At 38.7% G+C, this 12,689-nt stretch overlaps 1 protein-coding gene across 4 annotated transcripts in view; it reads right to left on the minus strand.

Moving 5' to 3' along the window:
- Window positions 1–12,660, minus strand: part of BTBD10 (BTB domain containing 10) — a 30,067-nt gene extending 17,407 nt beyond the window's left edge. Inside the window, exons 1-2 of one of the 4 annotated variants that reach the window (XM_052810559.1) lie at window positions 12,533–12,653; window positions 4,940–5,098 (exon numbers count right to left, since the gene is read on the minus strand). In XM_052810559.1, coding sequence (XP_052666519.1) covers window positions 4,940–5,040 — 101 coding nt within the window. In that variant the 5' untranslated portion in view covers window positions 5,041–5,098; window positions 12,533–12,653. Of the gene's footprint in view, window positions 1–4,939; window positions 5,099–5,779; window positions 5,799–11,538; window positions 11,574–12,532 lie in introns of those variants that run through there. The other 3 variants (XM_052810560.1, XM_052810561.1, XM_052810562.1) reach the window with 3 other exon arrangements.
- Between the last annotated feature and the right edge of the window lie 29 nt (window positions 12,661–12,689).

Consider the following 12,689-nt stretch of genomic DNA (forward strand, 5'->3'; position numbering starts at 1 on the left):
CGTTCACACCTTATGACTTCTGTCAAGCTACCCAAATACACGACCTCCATAGAAGAATACTGGTTGCCTTTATTTACATATGAATTCCTACTTCATTTTCAAAACAGGATGTTAGGTGAAAATCAAAGTTTAAAAAATTCAGAAGCATATTCTCCTTGGAACTGGCAAGTACCTCCATCTATCAAAAACCAGCTTCAGAAGTTCAAATTCAAAAGAACTGGGTCCAAACACTTACTGAACTTGTATCTAACTATTATAGTTTCTACTTCAGAGCAGAAAGAAGCAGTCAGCAATGCAGAAAAGAGTTGTCCATAAAAATTCTAGGGCATAATAGTTCCGAGCATAATTGCTTCACCTCTAATATGCTTCGTGTCTTAATTAAAAGTCAGGGTCTGATCAAGTTTGGCATGATGCCAAAGTCCAACACAAATAATAGATGATGATATTTGGAAAAGGTCATTTGTGTGCTGGAGAAGTTCAAGAGGATTTAGTGTGTGTTTTTGCACAGAAAGTGACGTAAGTTTTCCTTCTCAGCAGTGTTCACAATCTGCCATTTCAGAAATGAAGGATGTCAAAAAGGAGGGGAAAAAAAAAAACCCCACCAAAAAAAAAAATCAACTGTTTAAGACCACTCACTATACCTTAGATACCTTACAAAAGATTAGTAGATTGATGTTTTTGGCCCATTTTCCCAGATTCCAAGAACATCTCTTCCCAGCCCATCTCAGTTTCTTCTGAGGGCTTTACATTCTGGTGCCAATAAAATCTAGATGAAGAGATCTTGATCTGCCAATACCAGGTTGCAATTAAGAACAGGCATGTTTGCAGTTAACTTAAAAGCAGATGATACACGGTAATTCATAGACTATGACTTGAGCTCATGGCAAAAGTAGGCCTAATTGTGTCATACATTGTGTAGGCCTGCCCCATGCTATAAAATGTTCAGCTGCATAAATCCAATTTACATGAAGAGAAATAAAACCCATCCTGCAGTGGAAAACAGATTATACATTCTGCTATGATTCAAGAGATGAGAAAAGGACCCTTCTGAGAATGCTTCATGTATTTACAAAATGCTGAGCCAAGTAGCACTTCCATTCACAACCCATGAATGCATCCTCCCAACATGCAAAAATAATATTAGGGAAAAAAATTCTCAGCATTCAGCATCTGCACAATAACTTTGAAAAATTTTCCACAGATGACAAGATGCTGAAGATTTTTAAAGTTTCAAGAGGTTCAAGAGTCATGACAACAGAATCACAGCACGGCCACATTTTGTTCATTAATGCAGTACTGCAGGCAGGACATTGAATCTAATACTATCTAAATAGAATGAATAGACAAAGAACTATCAAATGGGACTAAAACAGAAGCAGATTTAGAAAATTAAATCCATGACAAATCTTAAGGAAGAGGCAAATTTAAGCCACAGATTCTTCACCAGAACTCTGGAGAAAGCACTTAGTACAACAGAATTAGAATTAAAGGCTTCCAATAACAACAAAAACTACAGCACTATAGAGAAATTACATGTGGGAAGCTAATAACCAATGAAAAATTAAATACAAAATACAGAACAGCCATACCTAATAATGAAAATATTAATTCAGAGACCATTTACTTGAACCTTAGCTACTGTTTAGGCAATATATGGTTCCTGAAAGTTTTCTTCCATCTTTTTCAGGTACTTAAATAAAAACCACATCAAAGATTGTTGTAATAGCTTGGACAAACAAGACTGACTGTATCATTAGTTACAGTCAGATTTAACACCATATAATTTCATCCTGTCAGGCTCTTTAGATTTATACCAGAGATCATCTGCATTATATTTTTGGTCCTTATTTTCTGAATCTCTCCCTTCTGAGTTTTCCATTACATCGCCCATCTCAGAACAAGTAAGAAAAAGGAGAACAAACAACAGTACAACTTGGCAGAGGTTTCAAAAATTGGACACTCAAACTAGAAAGAAAAATATATAATGCTAACCTGTAAAACTGTTTAATACATACACCCCCCTAGACAGTTTTGCCACACATCCTTTGCCTCAGACAGCACAGTGAAGGGAGCCGAGTCCCGCGGCTACCCTTGCTGCCACAAGCTTTACACACAGAAGAACAGCTCACAGTTCTAGATTATGTTTTCTATGAGTAGAAAATTATCTACGCTATTTTAAGAATGTTAAGGCTGGAGGATTAAACACTCCAAAGCACGAAGAAGTGACAAGCTAAGCATCTATCTTAAATATTACTCCCTTGCTGAGATTTATTATAAAGTTCTTATCTCACCATTACACTTTTCAAACCTGAAGTATTTTTTTTCCTTATGATAATAAGGCGTATTTTGAAAGTGCAAGACAAATAAGACTGCAGTACTCAAACCTTTTAACAGAGCAGTTCCGTTCAAGTTATATCATTAAAACTTACATCTCCAAAAGCATTTTCCCCCTCACATTGCATTTTTCACAGACTTTCACTTGTCTAGAGAAAAAGTGTCAATTAAGTCAGAAATGATAGTAATATGTCTCTATTCAGCCACCCAAAATCCAATTATTTTGTTTAGGCTTTTGAATAAAGTACACTATTTTCCAATAATTGGATTCTCTAAAGTAATCAAGTATCTCAAAGGAACAAGGTAACAAAATATTTCTCCTTAATTTATTCCTTATTCTATTACAACCTCAAACTATTAGTTGGATTCTCAAAGATTTCCAAAATGGGTCTACCTTATTTGGGGCGGGGGGAATCAGATGTTCGCTTGAATACTATAACCCTACTGTTCAGCATTTTATTGGAAACACAAACTGTGTTTTGCCAGAAATAGGTTCAACTTAGCTGCCATTATTTGAGAAGCATAGATTTCATACCTTCTGATGTGTGAACCTTGAATTCAGCTCAACAGCAGCCTTTCTGAAAGGCATAGGCCATAAGTTAACTCCTATCTGCATCAAATAATCTTTTCAGAAGGCTGCACAGCTTTTTATTTGAACATTTCCCCAAAACAGATCATCCACAACAGACCACACATGGTAAGACGTACACTGTTTCTCTGGACTGGATTCACCTAGCTTCACCTTCCAGCTACTACACTTCATTACAAATTTGCCTACTGACTAAAGCTCATCACCATAATGCTGTTTCTGCAAGGATCTTTAGAGACTGATCAAGATGTCATTATTTAACCTTTGAGTTTTCCCTGTCTCAAAAGATATTTAGTAACTTCCACGTCTTCAGAATCCCCTCTAATCAAAATCTTCGCTGAACTGCTGATACTAGACTTCCAATAACTCCACTACACATCCAACAGCTGCATTAGCCATTACGACCATACGATGTTACCGGAGACTTATGTTCAATTGACTACCCATTGAGACAGTGTTCTTTACAGTGCCAATACCACCAATGATCGCGAGTTGATGTAGTCTACAAAAATGGCCTACATTCTTTGTTTCTAAATGTTCAGCTTTTTATTTAGTGATATAGAGAATGCATGGTTATTTGCACCCAGTTTATCAAACCACACAGATCACATGCTATTAACGAGTCCTTTCATTATGTTACACACCCTATCATAGGTCATCTGCATCAATATCAGTTTTAGGTTTTATTCCAGATCACCAGTCATGGGAGGTAGCATGGGATCAGAGATGAACTACATGAACTGGACTCAGCGATTAATCACCCATTTACAATCACATTCCAAGACCTGACAGTGAACAGTCCTCAACTCGCATACAATGCCATATTATATCCGAACTGTTCATCTGCTGATACTGTGCCACATTTTGATCCTAAATAAGAAGCACAGATCAACCATTTACCAGACACCATCATCTTAATAAAAACATCAACTGTACAAAGCTATATTCCATAAGCCTATACTGACAAGTAGCACTAGCCACCCCCTTCGGTTCTGTGTTAACCATACCATTATTCACATCACAGACAGGCCTATAATTACGTGGGTCTCCCTGTGAGCCTTTTAATTATTGATGCATTCTTTTTTCCTGCCCTCTTGGATGTCTCACAATTATCCAAGATTTAATGACAGGAAAATAACCCACAATATTAATTGCTCATCGAATACTTTGGGCAACACTCGAGTCCAGTTTATCTGAATCTATGCAATAAAAATGTGAATTAAGTTGCTGGTATTGAATGTGCTCCTTAGCTTTTTTCCTATCATCTTGCAAGTGGGAAAGCTTAAATCACTAACATTTTTAGCTAGCTAACAGAGATGTTTTAGTTATATTTAGCACTTCTAAAAGGGCAAAGTACTTGGAAGATACACACTTATTTGGATGCTTATATGTATTTCCAGCAACATGGTTCTTCACATACATTTGCTAGGTGACTAAGTGCTTTGCTTAGTTCATTTTTGAACACTATGTGCTGGAAAAACACTAATTACCTTCATAATGTCTTCAAATCAAGAAGCATTTAAAAAACATTTTTACAGTGAGGGATGCATGCAAAAGCAAGATCTGACACAGCTTTACAAAGAAAGTGCTACAGAACATGATACTTCCATGCAAGCAACTATTAGTTATCACCATGAACAAGCTGCACATATTTTAAGTATGCTCCTTAACAGAGAGTATCAACAACTAAAAAGTGATGAACACAAAGTAACCCCTAATAAGCACTCCAAAAAAATTTCATATATTTAGTCACTCAACTAGTGTCTTGATATGCACAGAAGGCATTTAACTTTTTTTAAAAGCCTAAAATCCCACCCATGGTAAAACAAATCTAAGCACATATTAGGGAAGCTGACAAATCAGTTAGGTTAGAAAATATTTTTAAAAGAATTAAGAGTTCCTTTTAAGAAGAACTACAAAATTTATGACAGGACTTGCCACAACCAGATACAGTAGCCTTTAGAATGGACTTTTATTGTAGTTTTTGAGATGCAACAGATGGTACATAGCACCTACCTTGAATGTTTACAAAGTTTACGAGGTCTATTATGCAATTTCCGATCCCAATTCTCTGGATCGCTGGAGTTACTGTCATAAGGATGAGGCCGTCCTGCCATTCCACTGCCAGCTTCCTCACACTACTGCTCTGAAAAGCACACATGCAGCACTCACAACCTACATTAAAAGAGCAGCGTTTACCTTTAAATAATGCCACACACAAGAAAAAATTAGACATGCAGAATTAAGTGTTGTTAGGTTTTGTTTTTTTAAATAAAGATTACAGAAAACAGGATATACTGAAGCACAACTTCTAAATTGCATTACAATAATATTCTATACATTCTGCTGATACCTGCACTAAAAAGATTATTTTGTTATACGAAATATAGTTCTATAAATGCTGGTAGACAACTTCAATTTTGCCACAATTCATTTCACTGTGTCCAAACAGAAGTCACTGGTTATAAAACACAAGGCAAACACATCATAATTTTCTTTTAAATGTATAAAGTTAATTCAAAGAAAGATCCCAACTGTAGAAGAGAGACCAACAGTTTTACAATCTGAATGGCTGCCCAAGAGGAAAACAGAATTAAGATTAACAGTTATATCTGAGTCCTTACTCCAAAATGGAATCAACACCAATCCTTAGAAACACTCAATAATGTAGTCCAGTTTCACTGACTTTTGCAGAAAAGTCACAAAAATTTAATAGAAAAATAGACATTATAAGCCTACCCTTCCTTGATTGGGAACCAATATTATGTTCAACTCCCACTAAAATTCATACATAGATTAACCTTGTGACTGTCAATAAAGATAGCCAATCTTAAATGACTGGTGTTCAAGTCATACCTATAAGTGACACTTGTGTCAAGAGAGTTGTATAGTTCAGAATGACCTGGTTACAAAAATGAAAAAGTAGCCACAAGTTAACAGCTGATGATTGTACAGCATCTGGAAAAAAAAATTGAATTACAGATATATAAGCCTACTATGTTTCTCTAAAATTTCAAGCTAAATATTTTAGAAACATCGTATCTCCACCCCACCCCTCTTTATCATATTTCTATTACATTCAGTGAAACTTATCCTTTTTGGAAATGAGTCCCAAAGGAATTGAGAGTTCTTTAAAACAAGTTAGCTTCTCAAATAAAATGTCCCTCTAGTCATGGAAAACAAAAGAGCTCCTCTGACAAATTTAGATTCTCTTAGCTAAATTTAGACCCCCAAAAAATTATTACAGGGGAATGGTAGAGAACAAGCTTCTTAAAAATGCTAGTTGCATATGAGTTTTTCCTTCATGTTCAGTTCTAACAAAGAAAACAGATTTTATACCAAGTACACAATCCCCACCACAGGGTTGGGTTTTTTCCCTGTTATGGTTTCTATAACTAAACACACTTTGATTGGAAGACTCTTATGGTCAGGTGTCTATATGGAGTCAGGAAAGGAAAAAAACATTTTCTTTAAAATTACAGGAAATACTCAACTTCCTCGGGGGGGGGGGGCGGAGTTAGAAAGCAAAAAGCCCCAATAAGCATTTCATTGCGCATTACCTGGAAATTCAGGTTACCAAAGAACAGTCAATGTGTGACAATACTACACAAACATAGAAGGTTATAGGATTTACACACATTTAATCACGTGTGTTTAGATGCTTAACAAGGAGAAACCTCCAACCTACTTCAGAACAAAAAAAGCATTATTAAGGTGACAAGGGCAATATAAATCAGTCGTTACTTCAGCAGCAGTCATTCAGAACTTAGATGCAATATGACATACCATTTTCATACACAATCAATACAAAAATAAAGACACTTTTAATCCTGAATTGAAACAAATTGTGTTCATTAGATTCAGTCACTTGAGCACGATACACAGCAAGTCTTACTACTCGTGGCAACAACATGGTTTAGAACAAAAAGCAAAGACCAGCAATCTTACAGCGGAACACCACAGCTCCCATTCTGCAATCATTCCCAGCTACTAACTACCACAGTGTCCTGCTTCAATGCCCGTATTTGCTGAAGCACCACAGTGACGGGCTCATTTGGCACCATGTTTCTTTTCAAGCTTTTGTTTGTTTCCACAAATTCTCTCTTCCCTTTAAAACCATCTAAAAGACTTCTAAACACCTCACCCTCTCCGGTATGGACCAAAGCAGGTGCCTTATCAGAAACAGGTTGTCACCCAGCAGCTAGTTCTTACTTATTTCATTGAAGTAAGACATCAGTGTTTGAATTTAGCTTTTGCACTGGAAAGACATGTAAAAGTGGCTGTTTTTATGAGAACTGCAGCTGAAAAGACAGTTTCAAGTCACTTTCTTAAATTGTCTCACACTTTCTGCCTTCTCCCCATGTCTCATTTAATGAAAGTGACAGATTCAAGAGGAGGATATAGGTTCACATACACTTCAAAGAAAAAGACTGTTTTAAGTAGGATCAATTCCTCAATCTGCTAGGATCAGCTCCTCAATCTGCTTTGCTATGCAGCTACACGCTTAAGCCATTACAAACAATAGATGACACAGAAGGACAGAAACAAACAAATGGGACTGCTCCTCATGAACAACAGTATTCCCTTTTCCCAGCTTAAAGCACAGGAGGAACCCCAGCAGTGTCACTGATGAAGTACCAAACTGGCCCACAACTCAGAACTAGAGCACAGTTATGAAAAGAAGGTAAACAATCTGGAAGCGTCCAAAGTCACATCTTGTGAAACTCCTAATACAGTTCCAAGCATGTCACACTATGAACTTGTGAACAAGAAAGTCTTCCCTCCATCCTTCACTCAGCAGGATCTTAACAAATAACACTTCTCAAAGAACAATTTGCTGTAACACAGCCAGGTTTTTTTTCTTCTTGACCACCGTTGACAGCGCTTTTGTGCTACAAATGTGATTACAAATGTATTTATCAATTTTATTTCTGATTTTAACAAACCTATAAAACTATAAGGAATTTTTTTTATGCCTTTCTCTATTGAAAACAGAAATATTTCAATTAGGAAATACTGTATGAATTCTGTAAAGTAACCAACTAGTCCTCCTACTTAATTTTTAAGCACTTCTGCAAATCCACTTTTTTCCACAATAGAAAATGTTTCAACTGTGGTTCAAATAATTTTTTTTTTTTTCATGGATTCACACTGTGGGCAAAAAAGCAAGCATTTTTTGCAGAACATTTTGGCCTTGCGCATAAAACAAAAAAACTGCAAGAGTACGTGGCCCCAAATACTATTCAATGCCTCCCATGACATCAAGGAACTGCATCTGAAATGTTGGTAAAGGCAAAAAGGCACTGCAAGCACATAAAATGAGGAGAAAAAAAAAAATCAAATCCAAACATTCTTTGTAGATCACAAAACACTGTCATATTAGCCAAACTGACTGCCATTCTAATTAGCTAATAAGCAATTCTCCAGGTGTAAAGAATGACTTCTTACCCCTCTGCAGAAAGCTAATACTCCAGAGAATTATCACAGGGAATGATTGTGTAAAATAGGAAATCAGGAAGCAGACTTTAATTTTCAAAGCTTTCAACACAGACAGCTTTCCTAACATCAACTTGAAGCCAGAATCATTACTAATTTATGAAAGTTATAGACTACTGAAATACAAGGGAATTGTAAAGACAGACACCCAGTGGCTTTGGGAAGCTAATAGTCAATGTAGTACAGCCACCCCAGGCACTGCAAGATACAGTAATTAATGTGTTTACACCACTACTTGAAGAGCTCATGAAAGGATGTATCATACACTAACTTGTGATAGCTGTAGAACAGATTACATTAAATAATACTTAAAGCATATTCAGTTCTGTACCATGGCAAATACAATGTACAAAAGATGTACAGCAGATTAAGCAAGATTTAGACAACATCAGATGCCGGACAGAAGTGGATGTATACTTTTGTGAGGTGCAGGACTTGCACTCTTCAAGGTACTGCAGATAAGGGAAGAAAAAAACTGTTTGGAAATCTTTCAGGAAAGAAGTAAAGCTAATCTCAACCAATACCAAAATGTTTTAAGCCAGCCAGCCACCCTATATTTACTGAAAATACTTGTAAGGCTGCAAAGCTCTAGAGTCTTACTAAAAAAGAAGATTAAAATAGCCTGAAGTTTTGAGGTAGAGGCCCAAGATGCCATCTTCTGGACACCAGCTCATCAGGTGGAACAAAGAACTGATTGCTCCAGCTGTCTGTACAACGTTCAGGTAACTAACACATAATACTTCAGGCAGCTAGCTACTCAGCTTTAAGCCTTGATCAGAAGCATTTCCTAAGCAGGACAAGTTTCAGAAGCTCATCTGCTCTAACCTGCTCCATCAGCGATATACACTGTAAAGGTGAACCAGGAGAATCAGAAAGATCCAACAGACAAGTTACCAGCTAGGACAAAACTTGGCATTAGTTGTGACAGAAAAACTCCAAGATTCAGATTATTTAGACTGTCTGTAAGGGGTGACAGTCTGCTGTTCACTGCCTCCAGTCAGCAAAGCACAAAAGCAGCAACAACAACAAAAACTAACTCACAAGTAAGATTTACTGGGAATGCAAGCACAGTAACATTACATCCTAATTAAGAAATACAGTTCAAAGCACACATGCTTATAATGCAAACCCATATATCATGGAAATCCATACCTGCCAAGTGAGTTTCTTGCAAACTATCAGCCACAATTCAGCCACATAAAGTAGCTTTATAAGTTACCATCACTGAAATGTTATCAAACTGACACTGATTAAAGCATAGCTAAGAAATATCCTTTGCAATACAGTCTCAACATTAAGATAGTAGGTCAGGATTGAAGCTTCTCTTAATGAGTAAGAAGTGGAGAAAAAAAACCCCAAAAACAAAACAAGCAGTCACAGGAAGCTGATCATATTCCTAAAAGGAACATGACAATAAAACACCTATCTGATACCAGAAGCCTAAAAAGCAAGAGGCAGATAATTCCCAACTCCCCCTCTGTATTAGGATTCATTGTATAAAATCAGCTTAGGTCTACCTATAAAAAGCTCAGTGGATTGAGCAACTTCTCCCACACAAAAGCAGAATCGTGGTTATCACTGCAGGAAAAAGGAGCAGAACCTAACTTCTTGCCAATACTACTAGCACCATGCTCTGTGGCCTACCAATATAAAACAGAAAACAGACACAGGGCTTTATAACACTCAGCATCAATGACAAAACAAATAGCATGAAACAGAGTATCAGGTAGATTTCTTGAAGAAACAAGCAAGGTCTATACCTCTGGTTGCACCCAGCAGTAACAATACATCTCAGTGAGGAAGAAAATCCCAAATAATTTTTCACATTTTAAATTAATTCTAAATTAGCTTTTGATTTTATATGTATTTTAAACAGATACATACTTTTATTGATAAGCAACAGCACCAGGCCAAGATTTAAGCAACACTGCTAAAGGAAAGAAATTAGCACATAATGGGATTTTGATTCTTTTGTCTGCATAGAGGACAAAACAGCCCCAGCCTCAAGTGTACAATCTACGCAAGCATATGGTTTATAACAAAGTGACAGAAAAACCAATGGTGATGACATCTGTAACTAACTTAATAAGCAGTGTCATCCACACGAGCTGTTTACCATTTTCAAATGCAAAAGTGCCTAAAAGGAAAACTGGGCTTCAAGAAGGAATTTAATACATGATATGAGAGCTGCTTTTAACTTGTCTTTCTTAACCCGCACTTTCCCTGGCATTAACACACTGGGCAAAAGCACAAATACAAACATGTGTTGAAAAAAAATCATAAGAAGAGTCTCAAACAGCATCATCAGGAGATGGCAATAATGACCACAGGCAGGATGTAATAGACCACAACAAGGTTTTGAGACAGAGATGGTACAAATCAAGAGGTAATAATATGCAAAGGCTTTTGACAGATGTGTGTCTTAATAGGAAAAAAAAAATTCTCTGTGATGTTTTGCAAGAAAGAGACCTAGTCAAAGGCAAATCCACGCTGACAGACCTGCAAAACAAATACAGTGGAACGGTTTTCCTTAGCTATAGAGAAATGGTTAACAAAAGAAAACAAAAATAAATTAGCCAGTTGCTTTTAACTGTAGTTGTGTTCAAGCTATAGGAATTCAAAGTAACCTACACAAGGTTTAGTGGGCATGGTTGATGGTTGGACTCGATGATCTTAAAGGTCTTTTCCAACCTAAACTATTCTATGATTCTAAAATGATGCAGACAGATTTTTAATTCAGACAAAAGAAAACAAGTGTAAACTATCAGGTTATGAATTGTGAATAGTGTGAGGCTGACAATTTTAATTGTATTTCTGGATCATCTAATTCAATAGCAAACTGAAGAGAGAAAGAGAGGGTCTTCCAGGAAAAGGATCACCAAAGCTGAAGCAACAACAGAGATAAGTGCTCTTTAAATGAATCACTGAAGATGATTCATGAAGAAAAAAGGCAAATAAAAATAAGGAGAACAGAGATGACAGTCAAAAGGCTGCCGAGAAGCCAGGTTTTAAGCATGTACTAGAATTTGTAAGAGGCAGTCAACAGTAAAGAACAAAAAGATTTACAGTGCTCAAGCACTACTTTGGACAAAGAAGCCAGGCAAGTGACAGAAACAAACCTGGAAAAGGTCTATGATGGAACTGGATCCAAATTCTGAAAAAAAAAGAGTTCTAAAGTGACACATTTGATGGAATCAGAGATAAAAAGGAAAAAGATGCAGAAGCAATAGCCAAAAACAAAAACGAATTTAAAGAAAAAAAGTAACGATAGGCAACTGCAACACATAATTGTACTATGACAAATTTATCATACAAGCAATTGATATTTTCTGCAAATAAAATACGGTTATGTGGAAAGAAGTTTTATAAAGATATTGAACTCATTGTGAAATCACTCAAGTCTGTAAATCAATGCTCAGTGATTACGTAAAATAAGTATGCTCAGGAATTATATGATTGCCGTCAGGCAGTCCCAAGCAATAACGCTGTTTCCGTACAGCCCTCGTAGCAATTGCAGGTTTTACCAATAAACACAGGACGAAACCCAGCAATTTAAGCAGCGTTCAGCCTACTCATGACACCACACGGCACAGAGTTACCAAGGCACCGAAGCGACCGGACGAAAATGCTCTTTCTACGATGCTTTTAAAGCGTAAAAGCTTCAGCGCACGGTCTGTCTCGGGGGACAGGGACACCCGAAGCAAGGCCCGCGGGGGGATGCCACGCCTCAGGAGGCCGGCTGAAGTACTCTGAAACGCCGGTGGGCGACTACAGCACCGCTCCGGTCCCTCACAGGGGCAGCGGCCGCCGCCGCCGCTCGCCCGGGCCGGCAGCAAGGCAGAGCCACGGACGGGCCGGCCTCCCGCAAGCCCCGAGGCGGGGGGGGGGCGGGGGGGGGGGGGAGACAGCCCAGGAGCCGCGGCCGGGAGCCGGGCCGGAGGGACACGTCGCCGCCCGCACGCTCCGCCGGCTCGGCCGCAGCGGCAACGGCCCTGGCCGCGGGGGAGCGGCCCGGCAGCCCCGGCACACCGCCTCCGCGGAGCGGCGTTCCGCGCAGCCCGACCGGACCGGACCGGGCCGGGCCCCTCCGTCGCCCCTCCGCCCACCACTCACCCGCGCGGCGCCGCGGCCGAGCCACCGCCTCCCGCCGCCGCCGCCAGCCGCTCCACCCGGGCCCGGCAACCGCCGCCAGCTCTCGCGAGAGCCGCCCAGCACGCAGAGGAGGAGGCGGCGGCGGCGGCGCCGAGATCTCACGAGACTTGCGGAGCAG

The sequence above is a fragment of the Harpia harpyja genome, chromosome 16 (genome assembly GCF_026419915.1).
Source record: "Harpia harpyja isolate bHarHar1 chromosome 16, bHarHar1 primary haplotype, whole genome shotgun sequence".
Taxonomy (NCBI): Eukaryota; Metazoa; Chordata; class Aves; order Accipitriformes; family Accipitridae; genus Harpia; species Harpia harpyja.